The sequence below is a fragment of the Chlorocebus sabaeus genome, chromosome 11 (assembly GCF_047675955.1).
Source record: "Chlorocebus sabaeus isolate Y175 chromosome 11, mChlSab1.0.hap1, whole genome shotgun sequence".
Classification (NCBI taxonomy): Eukaryota; Metazoa; Chordata; class Mammalia; order Primates; family Cercopithecidae; genus Chlorocebus; species Chlorocebus sabaeus.
This window is the reverse complement of record NC_132914.1, coordinates 28,499,978-28,524,369: the sequence shown is the minus strand read 5'-3', so window position 1 is coordinate 28,524,369 and position 24,392 is coordinate 28,499,978. Positions and strand designations below refer to the sequence as shown.

General features: G+C 38.7%; 1 protein-coding gene across 2 annotated transcripts in view; it reads right to left on the bottom strand.

Annotated features, from left to right (window-relative positions):
- Positions 1–2,324: 2,324 nt before the first annotated feature.
- Positions 2,325–24,392, bottom strand: part of MRPS35 (mitochondrial ribosomal protein S35) — a 43,583-nt gene continuing 21,515 nt past the window's right edge. For both annotated transcript variants that reach the window (XM_007968032.3, XM_007968033.3), the window contains 3 exons: positions 21,643–21,752; positions 19,565–19,634; positions 2,325–3,433 (listed from right to left, as the gene is read on the bottom strand). In XM_007968032.3, coding sequence (XP_007966223.3) covers positions 3,164–3,433; positions 19,565–19,634; positions 21,643–21,752 — 450 coding nt within the window. In that variant the 3' untranslated portion in view covers positions 2,325–3,163. The remainder of the gene's footprint in view (positions 3,434–19,564; positions 19,635–21,642; positions 21,753–24,392) is intronic.

The window sequence follows — 24,392 nt, the reverse complement described above, 5'->3', positions numbered from 1 at the left end:
AGTTCTTGTTCTGCCACCCAGGCTCGAGTGCAGTAGTGTGATCATAGTTCACTGCAGCCTTGAACTCCTGGTCTCAAGCAGTTCTCCCACTTCAGCCTCCCAAGTTGCTAGGCGTGTGCCACCATGCCTCGGGAATTTTTTTCTTATATAGAGACAGTGTTTCACTTCGTTGCCCAGACTGGTGTCCAATACCTGGCCTCAAGCAATACTCCCACCTTGGCCTCCCAAAGCGCTGGGATTACAGACATGAGCCACTGGGTCCAGCTTCTCAAAAAAAAAAAAAAAAAAAAAAAAGTCTGTAACTGTTTACGAAATACCAATATTGCAAAAATATGCCAAAGAATTAAAGCATCCCACAATTAAGAAAAGAGATTTGATCTACATCTTAGTTGCCTATGTGTTTAAGCAACTTCTGGGCTATACGATTTAAGTTTAAATCAGAAATGACTGTATTAATATAGCAAAGTGTCCCCTAGCATTTTCATTATCAAGATGAATGTATGTTCCAATTGCATACATTCAGTCAACTGGCAGATTTTAAAGGACAAGGATCTGATTAATGACAAATAGTGCTGCTTAATTTTGCTAAAATTACAATGACAACTGCTACATATACATACAAATATGTATGTATATATACATTTTTAAAGTACAGACTGGGTCTTGCTATGTTGCCTAGGCTAGTCTCAAACTTCTGGCCTCAAGCCCTCCTCCCACCTCAGCCTCCCAAGGTGCTGTGATTACAGGCATGAGCCACTGCACCCGGTCCAACTGTTTTATTTTTGAGGCAGTTTTGTATTAATCCGCCAGCTCTACGATTTTGCCATTAGGCATCAATAATTGTTTAAGAGTCTTCAGTTTGGAGTTGGCCAAACTGCAAAAGAGGGTAGAGTCCTCTACAATGCCGTCCTACTTTTGACACCAACTGTTAAGTTTGTGGGGGATTCCCTAAACAACCCTCAGGTTCAATAATTCACTAGAACTCAGAACTGAATGAAAGCTATTCTTCTCACATTTACAGTTTATTACAGGGAAAGGATACCTTAAAGTTGCCCAACGGAAGAAGTACGTAAGTTGAGGCCCAGGAAGGGTTCAAATGTTTAGTTTCTGGTGCTCTCCCCTAGGAGTCAGGACACATTACTCTCCTAGTATCAGTGTGTGACAATATGCATGGAGTATTGCTAACCCGAGCTTACTCAAGCCTCCCTGTTCAGATTTTTTTTTTTTTTTGATACGGAGTCTTGCTCTGTCACCTAGGCTGGAGTGCAGTGGCACGATCTCCACTTACTGCAAGCTCCGTCTCCCGGGTTCACGCCATTCTCCTGCCTCAGCCTCCCGAGTAGCTGGGACTACAGGCGTCTGCCACCACGCCCAGCTAAGTTTTTGTTTTTAGTAGAGATGGGTTTTCAACGTGTTAGCCAGGATGGTCTCGATCTCCTGACCTCGTGATCCGCCGCCTCGGCCTCCCAAAGTGCTGGGATTACAGGCGTGAGCCACCGTGCTCAGCCCAAAGATTTTACTGGACTCCATTATGTAGGTATGATAGCTGATTGTCTGGTAAGTCCTCCCGGCTGTCAGGTGGACTAATACCATGTGACTCAAAGCCCCCACCCTAAATCACATGGTAGATTTTTCTGGCATGTTGGTCCCATCCTGAGATATTTTGGGGCCAGCTACCCCACTAAACAAAGACAGTCCTAACGGGTATGGTATAGACTACCTCCCAGAAGCCAAGGGCAAAGGCCAGACCTCTGGGTAAGGTCAAACTCCTTATTACACATCCTCCTCTCTGCTTTCATCTGCACTGTATTATTACACAGGATAAACCACCCTAAGCTACTGCTGCTTTACATGTTCCCAAATGATCATCTCTTCTCAGTTTCTACTGTTTTCAAAATGTTTCCTTCTTCAATCCTGTTAGGAATCTGAGTTTTTCTTAACTCCATAAGAGTCTCTAAATGTACTGGTATGTTTCTTGAAATATGCTCTAAACATGATCTAAAATATTGGTTTTATCTATACTGTTTTTCATCCGCTACTTACCAATTTGGCTCAGTCTAGCCCCTTTTGAGTTCATTCATAAGTCAGGCCTAGGATTAAAATAACCAGTGTAAGGGTGCCCCAGCAGGGCACGACATGCCTCTTTCTCCCCCTTTTGTACTCAAGGCCATATTGTCCTTCATAACCTACAGACTCCTGGCCTCACTCACACCAGACCATACCTTCATTTCACACAAATGGTTTAGGAAATCGTTGTGAAATTCCCTTTTGGCTTTCATTTATACTCTCTAATTCTTCTAGGCAAAATAAGTCTATTAGGCAAATAAACTCAGTAATTCCTTTATTCTGATTTTAAATTAATCACAACCATCGAAGTGGTAAGAAACAGCTGACAGGTGTACTCAGAAATACTGAATTGACAGCTACACTGAATGCAGGGTTTCCCAGGGTAGTTCTTATTTTGTCACTTACTCCATTACATTCAAGATCCCTATGCCTCATCTTTTTCCTGAGCTGTGGCAGCTCTAACTGGGGCATCCAGGGGGATACACACCAGGTAATCTCCCCTTCTACTTTTCGTAGCTTGGCCCTGGCAAAATGAGCCCCACAATCTAGAAAGTAGGACGCTAAACAAAGTTGAGTCAACATATCTTTTTAGACAATATCAGGTTAGAGAATACTCCTGAGGACCTGTTTCTAACCAGAACTGACAAACGTGAAAAATGCATCAGCTAGACAGCAGTCACGTGAACAGAGCCCGGAACTGCAAGTCAAGGAAATGGGTTCTGGGCCTACCTTCTGAGGTAACCAAAACCATTATTCAAAAGCAACTACTGAATGCCAGCTTGTGGGGAAAGAAATGGGGAAGGTGGCAAAATCACAATTAAAAGCATGTATATACATGAATACCAAAGCTATTATGCAGAAATAAAATCAAAACACTTTAGACCAAGAAGAAATCAAAGATCTCCTAGTCTATTGCCCCAGTGTAAAAATAAAAAAACTCTGGAGTAATCATTGCCATTAAGCATTAGTATGAGGGAAATAATTTTAACTCTGAGGAAAAACAATGATTTTTTTTAACATTTTCGACTTTGTATCAAATTAGATACTGATTACATATATTATAAAATAAATCAAGCAGGTTTTTCTACTCCATAATTCATGTCACATTTAATAGTCTCTTCACAGATTCTTTGTACTGAGAAAGCAAATTTTCATTTTCCTCCTCATTTTTAAGACTAACAACAGACTTTTTGTACTCTTCAACTTCTTTAGTACCAAGGAGCTCTTCTTTATTTATTTCCATATTTTTCTCAGCAGCTTTCATCTGGAGAAGCGTTTCCAGGATATTTCTTTCTGATGAACTGTTTTCCCATATATACTCTTCCATGTCTGCTTCAGTCTTACTTTTCTCCCATTCTTCAGTTTTCTGAAACAAAACAAACAAAAAATGAGTTCTGAATTCTGAGAAATATCAAAAGTTTGTTTATTTCTTTTTCTTTTTTTTCCTTTTTAAGGGAAGAGAAGTTTGCAAAATGTGGAGAGGCCTGGCCAATGCCTTGTCTGTGCACTTTGGCCCCTTAACCCAGCACTGTTGGCCACCTGCACCTGCGCTTGAGGACTGCACACTCTGTCACGTGAACACTGGTCTGTCAAGCTCTGTTACCACTCACTACTCTATCCACATAATTACAATCTGTCTGCCTTACAAACTGTACTTACAAAGATATGCTGTTTTCCAGTAGATATAGAAAATAACTTTTTGCAGCTATTCTCTAAACCCTAAAACATCAACATTTCACTTTTTTTTTTTTTTTTTTTGAGATGGGTCTCACTCTGTCACCCAGGCTGGAGTGCAGTGGCACAATCACAGCTCACAGCAGCCTCAACCTCGCAGTCTCAGGTGATTCTCCCACCTCAGGCTCCTGAGTAGCTGGGACTACAGGCGCCCACCACCATGCCCCGCTAATGTTTGTATTTTTTGTTGAGATGGGGTGTTGCCATGTTGCCCAGGCTGGTCTTGAACTCCTGGGCTCAAGTGACTATTCTGCCATGGCCTCGTAAAGTCCTGGGATTGCAGGGGCGAGCCACTGTGCCTGGCCCAACATTTGGCATGTCTGAGTTGTAATCTTCAACTTCTTTAGTACCAAGGAGATCATTATTAAAAATAATGAGAGCTGAGAGGAGATTCTATTTATCTCTGTGATATACTTGCGGGATGATGAGGAAGACTAATTATTATAATACAATTAAGAATATGATGTACATAATACATGGTTTTTAGTCATAATGACTTCATATATCCTGGAATTTTCTCCCCGCCGCCCCCCAAGACAGAGTCTCGCTCTCTTGCCCAGGCTGGAGTACAGTGGGGCGATCTTGGCTCACTGCAACCTCCGCCTCCCGGGTTCAAGCAATTCTCCTGCCTCAGCCTCCTGAGTAGCTGGAATTACAGGCGGCCGCCACCACATCCAGCTGATTTTTGTATTTTTAGTAGAGATGGAGTTTCACCATGTTTTCCAGGCTGGTCTCAAACTCCTGACTTCAAATGATCCGCCTACTTTGGCTTCCTGAAGTGTAGGGATTACAGGCGTGAGCCACCGTGCCCAGCCTATCCTGGACTTTTATTTTGTTATTATCTTTCTGTTCCTATAATGTGAACAATGTTTTGTTACTACTTGTTTTTTCTTAAAAAAATTATTACCATGCTATTCTAGGGAACACTGGTAGGCTTTACAGTAATACAGCATAATTCAGATTTATGATTTAAATGGAGATATAACAGTCTGTGAAAATCAAGCAACACAGCTACTAAGTAATATACCCTGTTCAAAGAAGTGCTGAATACTAGTCACATTTCTTCCAAATTAACACATAACAATATTCTGAGCCACGGGCTGCTATGGAATCATCTACTATTCTGAATAACAACTTTTAAAGGTGGCAAAATATTAAAAGATGAGTATATTTGTGAGGCTGTCAGAAATACTATTCTACCTCTGGAAAATCCCCTTCAAAGAGATCCCAGCTTGAGTAGACAGCTCCAAGGCTCTGCAGAGCTGAGTGGGCGCCAAGCAGCAGGTAAGGTTTCCACCTGTGCCACCCTCCCACCCCCATCCCCACTACAAGTGCCTGTGAAAAGAAAAGAAAGCATTGGAGATGTGTTCCTCCAGGGTAAAGAGGAGCCCCACCGATCACAAACAGGCCACTGGGGACAACACGGAGTCGGCAAACCCTGCTCAGATCACCGAGGCGAAAGGAAGAGACTTTGGAGAAGAAATTCTCCTTTGAATCCTTCAAACTGGGTACCGTTCCTTCCAGGGAAACCAGGAAGATGCAGGATGTCTTCCCCGGCCCTCAAATTCCAAAGCCACGTGGGGTATATTTGCACTTACAATTCCTGCATGTTTGCCCCACCTCCCTGTAACAAATTTATGGCTGTGGTCAGCGTCTCAGCGTAATCTAGACATATCCAGTTGAGAACCAACTCTGTGTCCTTTTTAAAAGAAAATCTGGTCGGGAGGTTTTAGGCTTGGCAGGGAAATGTGAAACAACTTCTTTTTATTTTATTATTATATTTTAGGCTAGTCGAGTAGTGAGAACGGGGTAAGAGCAGAACAAGGAATTCAAGCTGTAACTGACTGTGAACAATCAACTGAGATAACTACCTTCAGACCAGCCTGAAACAACTTGTTATGCCTCTCCCCCACAACTCTGCTGCAAATAATTTCTAACAAACTCTGAATGTGTCCATTAAAAAAAATGGCCTAATTATCCTACTTCACCTAATTTTTACTGTAATACTTGAGACAGGAATAAATGTCAACCCCTTAAAAAATAAATGTCCTAAATTAAATACATTATTGGTTCTATCTATTCTTAGAAATGTTTTAGATGTTTCAAGACAATGTCATAGTTTTTTCACAATTCAAACTTACAGGGTAAAATATACTTAATCTAACAAACCGACAAATACATTTTATAAAGCGTTAAGTACGACAGTCACTCCATCTCATTCCTGACTCAACTGCCTGACTGCTAGAAGACAGGCAATTAAGAGACTTAACTATTTAGTATTTTTAAGTTTCACATGTTTTATCTGAATTTTCTTAACGGCTTCAAAATAGATGCTTACGCAGAGGAATTAAAGTAAATCCACTAATAATTCCCACATTTCATGTCTCTTCCCCTTACATTTGGTATATATAATTATACACTGGTTTGCCAAGATGTATTATAGGTGTGCCAAGATATGGATTCCCTCAGCCCTTGTAGCCAGGTGAGCCTCGAATACTGGCAGCAGAATGAAGCACCCTCCTCCTTCATTCATCTCAGGTGTGATCAAAGCTTACCTACCGCCAACCTCAACTCCTGTGCTCAAAGGACGCTCCTGCCTCAGCCTCCTGATTAGCTGCACCATGATTACCGGTGCACGCCACCATGCCCAGCTAATTTTAATTTTTTTTTTTTTTTTTGTAGAGACAGGGTCTTGCTATGTTGCCCAAGGCTGGTCTTAAACTCCTGGCCTGGAGCAATCCTTCTGCCCCAGCCTCTCAAGGTGCTGGGATTACAGGGTGGAAGCCACCGCACCTGGCCAGTAAATAATTTTCTAAGTGTGTAATCACATGAACAGGTACACGGAGGCAGGCCAAGGTGGATATCCAGGCCTGCATGACAGCGAGTCTGGCGTGCAGGTGCACACCCCTACTCGTTATGTAACCTGTTTGCATAAGTTCATCCTTGGCTCTGAGCCACTGTTGTCTGTAAAAGGTATAATTGCCCTGCTACCGTTGCATAGGCGCTCTTGGGGCTCAGCTTGGCTCAACATGGCTCTTGTGTAGGCACTGGTGCCCAGAGAAAGAGAGAGAGCGCCAAAGCTGTCCGTCTGGACAGGAGGGAGCCAGGACACAGTTCGGCTTGCTCATGCCCAGATAAAGGGTTAAGCTGCTGACCCTGAAGGCAGGGGAGAGCCTTCCGTGAAGCTGCAGGCATGGCGGTCGCGGGAGCCACACAGCCAGAGCAAACCGCTGAGATAAAGGTGGACAGTGTAAGAAACGCTGTTCATAAGAGAGCTAGTGTAAGAAAGCTGTTAATTTGAGCTGCTGCTGAATAAAACTATCTTTCACCTGCCTATAGTCCCCCAGGTGTTCTTTCTGCTCATCCACCCACACCCCCTCGGACTTCAGCATGGGCTAGACCTGGACCCCGGGATCTGACAAAAAGGATAGGAAACCCTGTACTAAGGAATAATGTACATTTATAGGAGAAAATCACTATGGTTTAAAGTCACTAGTAAGGAAAACAAACTACATTCTGTAAAAGGCCTGGCTTCTTATCCTGTACTGAAAACAATGCAGTGTTCAGTCTCAGTTGCAAACTAAACAAAACAAAATTCACCTTTTCCTTTCTCTCTCTCTCTCTCTCTCTCTTGTAGCAGGGACTATAGGCGCCCACTACCACACCTGGCTAATTTTTGTATTTTTAGTAGAGACTGGGTTTCACCATGTTGGCCAGGCTGGTCTTGAATTCCTAACCTCAGGTGATCCACCAGCCTTGGCCTCCCAAAGTGCTGGGATTACAGGCACGAGCCACGGCGCCTGGCCTTCTTTTTTCTTTTTTGAGACAGGGTCTCCCTCTGTCACTTAGGCTGGAGCGCAGTGGCGCTATCTTGGCTTACTGCAGCCTCAACTTCCTGAGCTCATGCGATCCCCTTGCCTCAGCCTCCGGAGTAGCTAGGACTACCAGAGAGTACCACCATGCCCTGCTAATGTTTGCATTTTTTTTATAGAGATGTGGTTTTGCCATGTTGCCCAGGCTGTTCTCAAACTCCTGGGCTCAAGTGATCCACCTGCCTCGGCCTCCCAAAATGTTAGATTACAGGTGTGAGCCACTGTGCCCAGCCAAATTCACATTTTCTACATGGTCTAGCTTTAGGATCCAAACTCTGCACAGCTGAATAAAAATTCCAAGATAATGACAGTAACAATCCCAACAAACTGAATATGTAATCATATATCAGGTATCTTAAATGCTTACATATACTATTACATATAATTCTTGTTAAGATGTACTGGGATAAATTTTAAGAATTACATAGGTAAGAAAACTGAGTATTATGGAAGTTAAACAGAGGTCCACAATCTATTGGGGGATTTCAGATTTCAGAAATTTTCGTATTTTAGAAAGTGAATTATGGTGAGTATAGCATATATTTTTTAACACCTCTACAGGGGGGTCTATAGCAGCACCACCTAATCCAACACATAATTTTTAATGCAACATATATGAATATTTACACTAAATGGAATGAACAAAAAATATAAATAGCCTCTCATCTATTCAGGTCACATGTTTGTCACCAAATAAGTTATGGAAAGACTAACAATTTCTAAAGCTTTTTGGGTTTCTAAATTACAGATGCAGGGACGAGGCAGCTAAGTTTTGCTCAAGGTCACCCAGGAAGTTAGTATAAGATGGTATTTACTGTCAGCTTTGGTATCTCCCAGACCTCAGTTTAAATCCTAACTTTCATCATTTATTACTGTAATAGGTGAGTTCCTTGAACTTGTATCTCTCTAAGAACTGACTTCACAGGGCTGTTCTGAAGATTAAAAGAGGTAAGGAATATCTATGTACTTAGAGGATCTGGCTCATAGTAAACATTACATAAATGTTGTTGTTAATAATACAACTTCAAAGAGGAGTGGGTTTCAAACCCACATTTCCCTACCTCTTGAGCCTGGGAGGCAGAGGTTGCCGTGAGCCAAGATCACACCACTGCACTCCAGCCCGGGTGACTGGGCCAGACCTTGTCACACACACAAAGTTTATTTTATTGAAGTGTAGTTATTTTATACTATATACTAATTTTAAAATATATACTAATTTTAAAGCACAAACAACAGCATATTCAAATTACTGGGGGCAATTAACAATACCATTTTAAGCTCAAATTGATCACTACTTAGGCAAATCAATTAATCTATCAACTCCTATTTTAATGCTTTGACCATTAAATATTTACAATTTCACCATTTAATTTATAAGTATGTATCTCACACACACACACACACACACACACACACACACACACCCCTTTTCCTTTCCTTCCTGCCTGCAATGAGAGAATCTGCCCTGACCCCAACCCCTGAAGAAGCAACTTTCCATTCCATGTGATCCTGTTCTCTTTTCCAGTTGGCTCGATTATTTATTTACTCATCTATTCAATAAATATTTCTTGCACAACTACTCTACCAGGCATAGTGTTCTCTGGGAACGTTCAGTCTAACAAGAGACCTGAAGTTGACGGTGAGCCTGTCAGATGAATACCGTGATCCCAGTAGAGGAGAAGCATCCACAAAGGCCTTGAAGCCGGTTAACACAATCAAGGAAATGAATGAAGGCCAATGAGAAGGAAGTGGCATGGGCTGAGGCTGAAAAGCTGTTGGAACACTCACTCCATGCCAGGCACTATTCTAAGTGCCTTACAGATATTAACTCATTTGATTCTCACAATAAACCTAGGAGTGAGTTAGTACTATTATCATCTGTTTTACAGATCAGGAAGCTGAAGCCCAGAGCAACTGAGTAATTTGCCCAAAACCACACTGCTTGTTAGTGTTAGAATAACATGTTCTAAGGAACCTCCAGGCATGATAAAAGAAGTAACAAAAAAATAGAGTAACATAACTGGAACCTATCATCTTTTTTTTTTCCTTGTATAAATTTAATACAAAGAAAAACATAATAGCGAATTCATGCAAGGGTCAGTGTATTCTGCTGTAACAGAAGGCAAAGAAATATCTGCTCCACTGAATACACAAGCCTGTCACCTCCTACCTTCTTATTTACAACTCTCTTTGCCTAGGACATGAATCATAGTAATATTCCACTTCTCATGATTACAAGTAAGGCCTTGTGCTGTATGAGAGAAAACAGTTTAACCATTTTTTAAAATCCCAAGCAATTTGAAAATCATAAAAAATACGAAGAGGCAAATATTCATAAAAAGTGAGAAAAGAATGACTGTCAATTCTTTCAGCTACCAAAGCTACATTTTTAACTATGTCAAGGAATTCAATTAAGTTTTAAAAAACATTTACTGAATGCAAATTTGCCAGACACTGTACTAGATGCTGAAAATACAAAGAGGAATGAATATACACTCCTTATCCTCAGTGATCTCACAGTCTAATGGGGTGAGCAGACACGTGTACAGGCAATTACCAGAAAAGTAATAAAAGGAATGCCAGCTAGAGGAGGGAAAAGGGATGGGCAGGAAACAGAGAGGTTACATTTGACGTGCATTAAAAGATTCATATGAATTTGCAAGGCTGATCAATTTGAAAAAAGAATTATAAGCAAAGAGAATAACATATGCAAAGTTATGAAAGAACATATTATGTTCATTATGGCTAAGGTATAGGCTATATAATGTATATTTCCTGAGTGCTGGTAATGAGGTGGCAAATTGCTGTGAATGGCATGCTAAGGAGTTCAGACATTATCCTAAGTAATGGGAAACCACTGAAGGATTCTGTAAAGGAATATGGTGCAAGAGATTTGTTTTTTTTGAACAATTACTCTAACAGTAATATAGAAGGTGGATGAGACAAGGAAATCAATTAGTAGCCTATTGTAGTTTTCAGGTAAATGATGATGAAAACTTATACTAGAGTGTAGCGGTAGGGATAAAAAGGGGGAAACGGTTTTAACCGATATTTAAAAGCGAAACTGAAAGACTTGGTAACTTATTTGGTATCAGAAGAGAAGGAAGAAGACTGTAACTCTCAAATGTATGACTTCAGCCACTGGGTGGGGAAGAAGAATGTGAGCAGAAAGGTCTTTTAAGTATATAATAAAATGAAGTCCTGCCTGAAGGCAAAGAGTTATGAGACTGTCACCTTCTGTGTAGCACCATCCTACTCAGGGCTCTAGAACACTGCTTATTGTCTACCACATCAAGTCTAAATTCCTATTTATGTACAACAGAAAAATCCCTCCATTTTCTTGCCTGCCCCTTTCATTCTAATTACCACCCTTTACCCTCAAGCTCTGATATGAGATATAGGTTGAGTATCCCTTATCCAAAATGCTTAGGATCAGAAGTGTTTCAGATTTCGATTTTTTAAAGGATTTTAGAATCTGCATTATACTGACTGGTTGAGCATTCCTAATCCGAAAATCTGAAATGTGAAATGCTCTTCTGAGCATCCTGTCGGTGCTCAAAAAGTTGCAGATTTTGGAGCATTTCAGATACCAGATTTTCAAATTAGGGATACTCAAACTTACATGTACAAAAACTGTCTTAAAAAAGACAAGCCAACTTAATCAGTTTCCTTATTTACAACATTCAAAGACTGGAGAAATTATTCACAATCAGGGCTCAGCACCAGAATCACCTGTGGGGCTTTTAAAACTGTATAAAAACCTGGGTCTTACAGCTAGAGATTCTAATTCTACAGGGCCCAAGCAGCTGTAGTTACAAAAGCTTCTCAGGTGGCACTGACACAACCCCCAGCTGAAAACAGGTTATGGAGATAGATGAAAACAGGTTATGGAGATAGATGAATTTTCAGTTAGTCGTTCATTTTGAAAGGAGACTAAACTAGCAGTTAAAGTCAGATTTGACTTCATCTCTTATTTCATAACATTTTGAAAGTCAAAGTTAAATAAAACTAAATAATATGATACCATGGAAAGAATATGGTACGCTGAAGCTGCAGTTCAGGTCTGAGTTCCTCCACTAAAAAGCTCTGTATCCTTGGGCAAAGTACCTGACCTTTCCTCTAAATCTTAATTTCTCAGTGGATAAAATGAAAAGGCTATATAATAAGCTGTTTGATTCCTGACCTTCAAAGTTAGCCCTAATTTAAAATGGATGGCTGCATTAAATGCTTTGTGTTTAAAAAAAAGAAAAAGAAAAAGAAAAAGTATTTTGAAGCACTTTTAAAAGATGGAACATGCTGGGCATGGTGACACGCCTGTAGTCCTACTCGGGAGGCTGAGCGGGGAGGATCACTTGAGCCTGGGAGGCAGAGGCTGCAGTGAGCCGAGATCACACCACTGCACTCCAGTCTAGGCGACAGAGTGAGACCCCACCTCACTGCGTGTTGTTGGGGAGAGATGGAACAACTACTTCAACCCCCTTTCTGGTGTCTTTTTTATGTTAATGCAAAGTGATCACTGAAGCAGCACAGAGTTAAAAAAAAAAAAAAAAAAAAAAAGTCAGAGACAGAGACCCAGTTAACTCTCACAGGAACATCACAGGTCCACTTTTTAGAACAAAGGCCAGATGTATTTGTCTGAAATCAAGTAAAACTGTGGCACATAGTTATTCTTTACCATTACTGGCCAACCACTAATGCTCGGACTCACGGGAATTCAATGCATGCGTATAGTTAGTTGTTTAACAAACACTGTAACATTAGTAAGTTTATGCATAAAGTGTTAAATAAAAACATACGCTTCATGTTAAAGAGATGCATCTTGCCAGGAAGAGCCAGTTTTTTTTAGAATATAGATTCTATTAACATTGCTGACTGTAAATTTGCATCATGAACTGAACTCACAGAAGCAAGTATTTGTGGAGAACTTACAAAGTAATGTAGAATTCGAATACCTTTTAAAACACTTCCTAATTGTTTTTTGTATTTTTAGTAGAGATGAGGTTTTGCTGTGTTGGCCAGGCTGATCTCGAACTCCAGGCCTCAAGTGATCTGCCTGCCTCGGCCTTCCATACTGCTCAGATTACAGGCATGAGCCAGCGCGCCCAGCCTCAATAGTTGCTATGAAACATTTAGTATTCTTACCTAGCACTGACCTAGATAGTTTGAAGTACAAAGTACAATAGGTCAGATCCCTGCTAATGAGGCCCTAAAGTTAGAAAAAGAAAACACACATGGAACAATCCGTGACTAAGACAACTAACTGCAGTCAGGTGTTCCACTGACCAGCATAGAAAATAAAATAAAACAGAGTAACTTGCTATCTATACAAAGCAGAAGTCAGACAAACACTAACAGCCTCAAAGCAGGTCGAGGTCTTGAAAGATACATAAGAAATGAAGAAGTAGAGAAGAATTAAACATGAAATGGTAAATTATACAACCTGTGCTACAGACCATATGTTTGTGTCCCCCCACCAAATTCAGATATTGGAATTCCAATCCTCAATACGACAGAGACAGGAGAGAATTTCCTTCCTCTCTCTCTGTTCTCCACCAAGTGAGGACACAGTAAGACGATAGCCATATGCAAACCAGAAGGAGGGCCCTTATCCTAATCCAACCATCCTGGCACCCTGATCAACTCCTCAGCCTCTGGAACTGTGAGAAATAAATTTCTGTCGTTTAAGCCATTCAATCTATGGTAATTTGTTATGATAGCTCAAACTAAGATAATCTTAACACTTTTGTGATATTTATTATTATACCTCCTTGCTCCCACTAGAGTGTTCTTCAATTGGAGACAATGGTTTTCCCACGATTTATTAACCTTCATATCCAAAGCAAATAGACAATTAATAAACATTTGCCGTTTTAATTTTATATATTTATTTATTTATTTTGAGGCAGAGTTTCACTCTTGTTGCCCAGGCTGCAGTGCAGTGGTGCCATCTCGGCTCACTGCAACCTCCACCTCCTGGGTTCAAGCCATTCTCCTGCCTCAGCCTCCCAAGTAGCTGGGATTACAGGTGCCCACCACCACACCCAGCTAATTTTTGTATTTTTAGTAGAGATGGGTTTCACCACATTGGCCAGGCTGGTCTGTAACTCCTGACCTCAGGTGATCCACCTGCCTCAGCCTCCCAAAGTGCTAGGATTATAGGCGTGAGCCACCGTGCCCAGCGAACATTTGCTGGGCAACATTTTTAACGAACGTGCACTTGACATTTGACACAAGATGGTTTACTGTTTCATGAATAGTGAAACACTCAGAGGGGGCCAGATGTGGTGGCTCACGCTTGTAATTCCAGCACTTTGGGAGGCAGAGGCAGGAGGATCACCTGAGCCCAGGAGTTCGAGAACAGTGTGGTGAACAGAGCGAGACTTCATCTCTACCAAAAATAAACAAATTAGCTCCGCATGGTGACACTTGCCTGTGGTCCCAGCTATTTGGGAGGCTGAGGTGGGAGGATCGTTTGAGCCTGGGAGGTAGAGGCCGCATGCAGTGAGCTATGATTGCGCTACTGCACTCCAGCCTGGGTGATAAAGCAAAACTCAGTCTCCAAAGAGAAAATAAACTTCTAAAATTGTCTAGTAAAACACACACACACAAGCCCCCAAAATAAAATAAAACAAAAATAGTGAGAAGTACTTTTTCAAATGACTAGTAAAATACTGTATCAGCTCAATGTTGCCCTCTGGTTACAAATCTACATTTTGCAAATAAGCACTACGACGAGCTTCACAGCCTGTCTCTGACTTACTGCCAGCCTCACCTCCTTTCTTGGCCCTGTCAGTTCTATACCCTGGCTACACCAAACTTCTGCCTGCTCTTTAAACCCACAAGGCTTAGAAAGTTCTTCACCCACTCTGTACTGCATACTTCTATTCATCTTCTAAAACCCATCATCATTCCTGTGATGTTTTCAGGGAGAGTTAACCCTTGCCTGTGGCTCTCACAGCACTGTGTTCCTACCTCCATTAAACTCAACAGATTATATTATAACCAATGGTTTCCCTCCAGAAATCAAGGTACCTAAGGCAGGGGGGTCATTCATTTTGATAGTGGCACCTAGCAACATATCTTGTACACAAGAACTAAAAAGTTGTTGAATGCAAAAAGAGAACAACAACGCAGCAAACACTGCTCAAGCATTCTCAAGTGGAAATGCAGGTGTGTAGGCACACACAATCAAAATGAACTCATACAGCCAACAGATTAAGTGGTGATGATGGCTCTGCAAAAGTATTCATTTTTATCAGAAATATCTCTAATAATGTCCCCTTCAAAATGAACTCTTAGTAAGTATAAAATTCTCCAACTTAGACTTTTTTAATTTTTATTTTTAGAGGTGGGGGATCTTGCTACTTGCCCAAGCTGGACTCAAATTCCTGGGCTCAACAGATCCTCCTGCCCCAGCCTCCAGAGAAACTGGGACTACAGGAGTGTAACACTGCTTGGCTAAACTAGAAATATTTGTTACATGACTTTTCAGAACCATTTTATTACAAAGCTAGATACAGTTCTGGCAATAAGACTATCATGAAATCCAAATAATACAGCTGAAGTTTTAAAATGTAAAAAAGCGACCATTAGTAATTCAACATCAACATCATCCATGAATCTCTGAAATTTGATTTCAGATCTCTAACTTTTCTAAAGCAAGTGTTTTTTTCTCTTTCCCAGTATTTGTGCTTATCTTTTGTGTAAGTCACTTTGCAAAATGATTCAATCATTTCTTACCCCAATCATTTACGGAAGGTTTCAATTTTTAAAAAATCACTAAAAAGTTAAAATGAAGGAAGTTGTGTTATCATCAATTATGTCGAATTGTGAGTAGGATACACATCCTGAAGAGTACAGATCTGACTTTACTTGTATAAACTCCGCCAAATTAAATGTAAACTGTATATATTAATAGAAATTGGGAAACCATGAATTTAAAATTCTAAGAAAAAAAGTCCTTATTTTATTATTAATATTAACAATATTTACAGACGCTTATGGTGAGCCCACTATTTGTCAGACACTTTATGCGAATTCTCCCTGATCCATCCAAAAATCCTTAGGAAAAAAACTGAACCTCAGAGACTAAATAGTCAGAGGCTTATTACACAGGTACTAAGTAATGGCCCTGGAATTCAAATCCATGTCTGTCTGGCTCCAAGGGTTATAAATGTATTCCAATGCTAACAATATGTAATACTAAAATAGGAAACCAAATCTCTACAACTCTCCTTGCTTCTTATTTTTAAATTATTATTATTATTATTATTATTATTATTATTATTATTTGAGACAGAGTCTCACTCTGTCGCCCAGAATGAGTGCAGCGGTGTGATCTTGGCTCACTGCAACCTCCGACTCCTGGGTTCAAGTGATTATCATGCCTCAGTCTCCCGAGTAGCTGGGACTAGAGGCACCCACCACCACATGAGGCTAATTTTTTGTATTTTTAGTAGAAACGGGGTTTCCTCATGTTGCCTAGGCTGGTATCGAACTCCTGAGCTCGGGCAATCTGCCTGCTTCAGCCTCCGAAAGTGCTCCCAGCCTCCTTGCTTCTTTAAACTGCTGAAGGATAAATGCATGGTCCAGTGAATATGCAACTCTTATCTAACCTTCCCAGCACTGAAATAATTATTCTTTGAGGTATTACTAAGCCTTTATGCCTGAAGCTTATGCTTTGTGATGTCTGTTTACTGAAGTCTACTTTGACACTTCTATAGTAAACTGTTTTGAATAGTATATAACAGTAATATCCTTCTACCAGAGTCTAGAGGATCATTTCTCCAGAGGGATTTCAGTACTACAAGCTACATAAAAATACCAGCTACTTTCTCCTCAGTGCTACTTAGAGGTAACCTCTAGGGGAAGGTTAAAAAGGCAAGGGAAGGCAGGGCACAATGGCTCATGCCTATAATCCCAACACTTTGGGAGGCCAAGGTGAATGGATTGCCTGAGCCTATGAGTTCAAGACCAACCTGGGCAACACAGTGAAATCCCGTCTCTACAAAAAAAAAAAAATGTAAAAATTAACTGGGCATGGTGGCGTGCACCTTTAGTCCCAACTATTCAGGAGGCAGAGGTGGGAGGGCCACTTGAACCCACGAGGCCAAGGTTGCAGTGAGCCATGATCATACCACTGCACTCCAGCATGGGCAACAAAGCAAGACCCTGTCTCAAAGAAAAAAAAGAAAAAGCCGAGGGAAGCATGTATTTGGATATTAAATGCTCAGACGCTAGCCTATAAAAAAATCAAGCAATGGATTAAAAAGAGGCTCTCTATTTGATTAAATAACAGGTGATAACATCAATTTCAAGTATGAATTCCATGTTGGTGAGAGAAAATGAATTTCAATTAAATAAAAATTTTTTTCTAGCAGCTCTGCAAAATTTCACAGCTCATCTGTATTCAAAATCTTCTTCACTGATGGTACTTGTTTAGAAAGGACCAAGAAACAATGTTAATATAGAATTCTTCAAGTATGCTTGTTTGGACAGTTGGATGTGGCTACTTATTCTGGCATCAAAGTAATTAGCATTAAAGATCAAAGGCTTCTGTGTGAATCCAGAAGGCAACCCTGTTTGGATTCTAAGTCACGGAACCACAGAAAGAATCCCATAAATCAGCTTCCACTGAATTTATGCCTATCATTTCCTTCGGGGCAAATTCATGTTATAAGATACTGGCAAAATAAGAGAGTCAAAACGGGTTGTATTTATTGTTCGTTATTAACTCTTTAAGCAGCAACAGCCATAAAACTGTAGCTATTTCAGCCCTGTTGCTGGTTCAAAAGGAAACTTAATTATCTTAAGCCAACGGCATTTCTAAAATCAATTGTTAGGAAAGAGAGATTAACTGCTATTCTGATGTTGCTCCTAAAGCCAGAACTAGAAAATCCAGATAAATTATGATAATGGAAATAATCGTAAAGAAGAGAAGAGCTTACCAGCTACTTTTTGTATTTACTAATCTCCCAACCAAGTTTTTTTTCTGTCACTTTCCATTCATCCTCTTGTGTTAAAACTCTTTTATCATAACATGAAGGAAGAGCTGTGAGCAGTTTAGAGAACAGCTGCATGTACTCACAGAATCACAGTAACTCGGGCTGAAAGGAGGTTCCAAAGGCCATGGAATTTAACTACCTATTCAGGGAGCATACATTTTTTGCCTATCTTCACTAAGTGGCCAATGGACAGAATGTCTTCTACCTATTGAAGTAGCTCATTGCATCTTATGGTGGCTCTCTTAGAAAGTTCCCCTTTGGGAGGGCTGGGCATGGTGGTTCACACCTATAATCCCAGCACTTTGGGAGGCTGAGGTCGGTGGATCACCTGAGGTCAGGAGTTTGAGACCAGCCTGGCCAAAATGGCAAAACCTCGTCTCTACTAAAAGTACAAAAATTAGCCAGGTGGTAGTGATGCATGCCTGTGGTCCCAGCTACTCAGGAGGCTGAGGCAGAAGAATCACTTGAGCCTGGGAGGCGGAGGTTGCAGTGAGCTGAGATCGTACCACTGCACTCCAGCCTGGGCAACAGAGCAAGACTTAAAAAAAAAAAAAAAAAAAAGTTCTCACTTAGTAAACTGAAGTCTGTCTCTGTCTTACTATTGTTTCTACCTTGTTGTATCTCTAAGAGTCATTAAAAACAAATGTAAACCCTCTTCCATATGAAAACTTTTATTTATCTTTTTCAATTTTTCTTTCCTTTTTCCTTTTTTCACTGTTTCTGTAGACATTGACATATGAAGTCCTTTCTAAAGAACATGACCCCTCTCTCCAGCTATCTTTATTCCTTTGAATATTCCTAGTATGAAATGCTATTGAGTTCCCCTGTGTTAGGTAAGGCACAAAAAATTTAATTCAAATGCATACCTAAAATTATTTTAATTTTAAAAATTACTATTTCAAACTTTGAGTTACCTAAACATATTAGCTACCAACTTCAAATCACACGAGCTGTCGCTCAGACATAGTGAAATCTTCCTTATAAATGTATATACTTATATGAAAACTCCATACATTCAGACTCGAGTATTTTTAATACTATTTAAATACAGTTAGCATTCCTAATCTGAAAATCCAAAATCTGAAATGCTTGAAAATCCAAAACTTTTTGAACACGGATATGACTCACACATGGAAAATTTACACCCGATCTCATGTGATGGAGCATGGTCAAATTTTGTTTCATGCACACAATTACTGAAAATATTGTATAAAATTACCTTTAGGCTATGTGTATAAAGTGTATATGAAACATAAATGAACTTCCTGTTTAGATGTGGGTCCCATCCTCAAGGTATCTCATTATACATTAATATGCAAATATTCCAAAACCTGAAAAAACCTAAAATCTGAAACACTTCTGGTCCCAAGCATTTTGGATAAAGAATACTCAAGCTATAATTAACTGCCCTTAGTTGTCCCTAATGTATAACAGTCAAATGTTCACACAAAATGTTATGTGTTCACTAAAAATTCCAATAAACATTTAAAATACCTTTCTATAAAGTTTTGCTCTGCAATTTAAAGAGGATGAATTATAAATTCTCAAATTATACAATAATTATTATTCTCTTCATAGCTAACAACTTTCACCCAAAGTCAAAAAAAAAAAAAAAAAAAAAAAAAACCCCAAGTCAAAAACTCTGAAGTTTCAAGGCATTTTAGGAATATGATTTCAGCAAGGTCCTGAGATGAACCGAATAATCGTATTTCAAATCCTACTTCACTTTTAAAGTCAGTAGAAGCTACCTATGACATTTCATACATACTTAGATTATTTAGCAGTTCACAAAATACTCAACTGAGTACTTGCCACACAGAGTATTTTGAAAGGTTATAATCATCTAAATTACACTGACAAAATCATTACATATTCATACACACTTACCCAAGACTCATGGTATAACACTGTTAATAGATACACTGCATAATCACGGTTCTGCCTCCTTAAAGGGCACCTATTAAAGAGAAAGCGGGAGAAGTCAAAATTCCAAAAACTCAGTATACAGAATAATTTGCAAAATATGCAATATACTATATACAGAAGATAATGTTTTCAGATATTCCTTCTCTGCTTTAGGAAAACTGTTTTTGGAATAAAAATAGTCTTTGTAGTTCATTATTTGAGGAAGCTAAATATTGGTGTTATTTTAACTTTATTTCAAGTATCTCTTTGTTTTCATTAGTAATGGAGTTATTTGTATGTAACAATAGCTTTACGCTACTTTTACTATGATTGTGTACAATCCAAGTTCCCTTCACCATCTCAGTGCCAAGAATCTGCCAGATAGCATGAACATATCTGATGAGTTCACCTACAAAGTAGACATAGGGCTGGGCGTGGTAGCTCATGCCTATAATCCAAGAGGGCGAGGTGGGAGGGTTGCTTGAGGCTAGGAGTTTGAGACCAGCCTGGTCAACACAGCAAAACCCTGTTTCTACAAAAATTTACAAATTAGCCAAGCATGATGGTGCACACCTGTAGTCATAGCTACTTGGGAAACTGAGGCAGGAGACTGCATAAGCCCAGGAGTTCGAGGCTTCAGTGAGCTATGACTGCCACTGACCTCCAGCCTGGGTGACAGAGTGAGTGACTCAACCTCTAAAAAAATTTAAAAATATAAATAAGACGTAGGTATAGAAAGATGATAGATGTTAACCTTGGTTTTCCTAGAGCTGATTCTTTTAAAAATGAGTTACACTGATTCTTTTAAAAGTGAGTTACACTATACAATGCTGTGCTGTTGCTGCTGTATTTAAAATGAAACTAATAACCTAAAATTAGGTAAAACGTCTACATACATGAGATGACACATTGAGCTTTAAGGACAATGAAATAATACACAGACAGATACAATTACTTCCAATTTCTTTAAATATCAAATAAAACCATCATATGACAAATAACTTCAACTATACTGCTTATTCTGTACTTATATTTATTTAAGTCCTCTACTCTAACTAATTACCATAAAACATAGCCACACACTAAGACTTGTAAAACTAGCTAAAAAAAAAAAAAAAAAAAAAAAAAAAAAGCAGCATTATTGGATACTCACAGAATTTCAAACAATAACATTTTAAAGGCGTTTAAGTTGCATGAACTAGAAAAGCCAACATTATCTAAAGATAGTAAAAGGACTATTCCTAATATAGTTCAAATCTACTTTTTCCCATATGGTAATAATCACAAACCATGGCCCCATGGCTTTTTCTGCCTCCACACTGTTGCAGTCTCTGCGTGTGTCAGGCTCCTTCTTCCCACCACTGTGAATCATGAGACCTAATCAAAACTGACAACTCCAAATGCTTTCAAACAGGGATGGGCAGGAAGACAGCAGATTGGTCCACTTACTTATCTCTAAAAGTGGGTCTTTTATATTTTGACATAATTTGGAAACAGCTAAAGTATAATTCTAAAAATAAAATAGGCATTTAGTGAAAACATACCAATAACCTTTCTTTACTTCAAATAAAAATGACCCAATTTATAAATTCATATATGATAAATTTAGTATCGCCTTTATAAACATCTGTCCTGGCTCTGAGGTTTTGATTATTTACAAATGTGCCTTGATCAATTTCCACATAGACCATTTAATAATTTTACTTTTGAACTATAAGATTTTTATATGCTTTGAATGTATAAAAGCCTGCTTAAGCATTAATCACTAGCAAATCACACTTTTTTCTTCTAATATCTCTCTTGAGTTTTATATACATGGACATATTAAAATCAAGGTTAAAAATAACATTAAATTAGCTAAGCAGGCCTCTGCATAAAGATTATGGCAATAGTAGGCTAGTATGAGGACATTAAAAATATGAATTAGAGAACTCTGCTTAATAAGAAAAGGCTACCCCCTCCCCCGTCTTCAACAAAATTTCTTTAAAAAGGACTGCCAAGGAATTGAAAGACAATGGGGAAACTCATGTGACCAGTAGGCTGAACTGTTTTTCCATTACCTATCTGTTTTTATGGTAAGCACATCCGTGGTCTTGCAGTATCGCTCTCCTACAAGTTTAATTAATTTCTTCTTTGCGTGGTCATCTAAATTCAAACTGGAAAGCTTTACCTTAAAAATAAGAAAAGTTATTTGAAAAAATAATTTCATATAATTGTTTAGTGAAAAAAAAGGTAGCAGTGTTATTCCTATTAACATTAAATCCACTAAAAAGAAAGCTTTTCAAACTCCTTTCTACACAGAGCAAGCAGTTGGGACATATTATAAACTCTGATCTTACTCATGGAAACAAAAAAAGGGAGGGGAACATACTGTTTGAAGCTCTTTGAAAGTTCTGGGCATTAGTGCCTTCCCTGAAAGAACTAATGACATTATCTGGTAAATAAATGAAATTATGGTAATTATGGTAAATAAATGAAATTATGAATTAAACTCAATTAGTGTTAGTAAAGTTGGAATATAGAAATAAATAGATAAAACATAAGGGCTTAAAGAAATTTCTACCATGCAATTATGAGACTTGTATCATTACAAGTTCTACAATGCAATTATGAGACTTGTATCATTGCAACAAGATTTTTTAAAAAGCTACAGATATCTCATGGAAGCTGGAATACAGCATTAGGGAAGGAAACACTTAAAAAATTCATTTAGCTCAACGTTTCTCAAAATGTTAACACTAGTTCCACAGGCTAAGAAGAATTTTTTTTAAAGGCTCTTTCTGTTGAAAATGTTTAGGAAATGCCGAGGTAAATTCGGTTTTTTAAGGTAGTATTTCTTAGAACAGATAATATGCTAATAAGCATCTTGAAATTTCAAAATGTAGGGTCAATATGCAATGATTCTCAAATTTATTTGACCTCAGATTCCACTTTTCAAGGGACAGTTCACAACCCTAGTCTTCCTTAGACATATTTTAGGAAGTGCAAGACCAAAAGAACACACTTTTTAATTTGCAGAGAATAAGGGCATGGGCTAAAGGTATTATCTAGAGATGAATATGTTTGATACAAGAAGATAGGCTGGGTACAGTGGCTCACGCCTGTAATCTCAGCACTTTGGGAGGCCGAGGTGGGCAGATCACCCGAGGTCGGGAGTTCGAGACCTGCCTGACCAACATGGAGAAACTCCATCTCTACTAAAAATACAAAATTAGCCGGTCGTGGTAGTGCATGCCTGTAATCCAAGCTACTCAGGAGGCTGAGGCAGGAGAATCGCTTGAACCCAGAAGGCAGAGGTTGCAGTGAGCTGAGATCGCGCCATTGCACTCCAGCCTGGGCAACAAGAGCAAAACTCAGACTCAAAAAAAAAAAAAAAGAAGATAGGTTAGGTTAGATACCGGAATACAATTAAATAAGGTAAAGATTAATCTTCCAGGGAGAGCACTAAGAATAAAAAAAGAGCTGTAACTATATGAAGAAAAAAGGTTAAATAGGATTTTGAAATCTGTTTGGTTTTCTGTAGCTTCAATAACCCTGTACACTTCCCTCAAGACATCAAAGTATAGTAGCCTATTTATTTTCCCATTTTTTTCTCACTGACTTGAAACCCTTGAGGGCAAGAATGATGTCTATCTTGTTCTTGGCAATGGCTTAACACTTAAAATGCATGCAATAAATACTTGTGGAATGAATACATAAATTTTTAAAAGCAAGGATATATTGTTTTTCAAAGCACTGTAAATTTTTGTATTTTGTATTTGAACTAGAGAAAATAGATAAATACAAATGCACTCTTAAAAATAACTCAAGTAATATGAATACCGACTACTAACTCTCAATTAGACAATGTGAATCACCAGTTTTCTGGAAAGAGAATGTATCAACCACCAGGTTACTGACTTGATAGATAAAATAAGCCATTTTATACTCTGATTAAAACAAACATGAAGAATTTTTTACAAAAAATAAAATATACCTTTACTACGATTATGAATACACAAATATATGCACATATGCATGTATACAGAGGGAGTAAGGAGAGAAAAATGAATAGTTTTTACATCAGGATAGTGAGAATGTCATGATTTTGCCTTTTTTAAATCTCCCTTTGATGAAATCATAATAATGTTTAACAATAAATTTAACAGTTTCAAAAGCTTAAAGTATTGTAGCTTTTTATATAAGAAGTGGTCCAAAAAAAGGCAACAAAGCTGGTCATTACTGTAACAATGTAATGTAAGATCACATTCACATTCATTTAAAACTCACATTAACATTAACATTTTAATGTTCAAAAACTATATGGAGTTTATGCCAAGAATCATAAATATTTCACAAACAGCTGTGTGGTGCAGGCAGGCCACCTGGTAGCACTCAAAGGCACTGCAACATTGTAGTCTTTAATATGGGCTAATACTTTAACCTGGGCTGAGTGGCATTCACTGTCTTTTATCAAAATTCAAAGTACTTACATATTTTGCCCTCAATTGCTACTTTTCAAAGAATCAATATAATACTGTTAACATTATCCCCAAAATAACACCGATATTTCAAATCATAGGACGTGTTGGTTATATATATATATATATATATATATATCTTCAAATGCCTACATTTTAACACAAAAAGAGCTACATAAATTGGGAAATATCTAACTTGTGAAATATTTTCTCTATATGCAAGTATATGTGGTTAAAGAATGCTGGTATTACATAAAAGACAAGAATTGGTTTGATTTGTAGATTTACCATTTAATATGTTACCTTAAACAAATCATGTTACCTCCCTGAGACTCAGTTTCCTCGGAAAC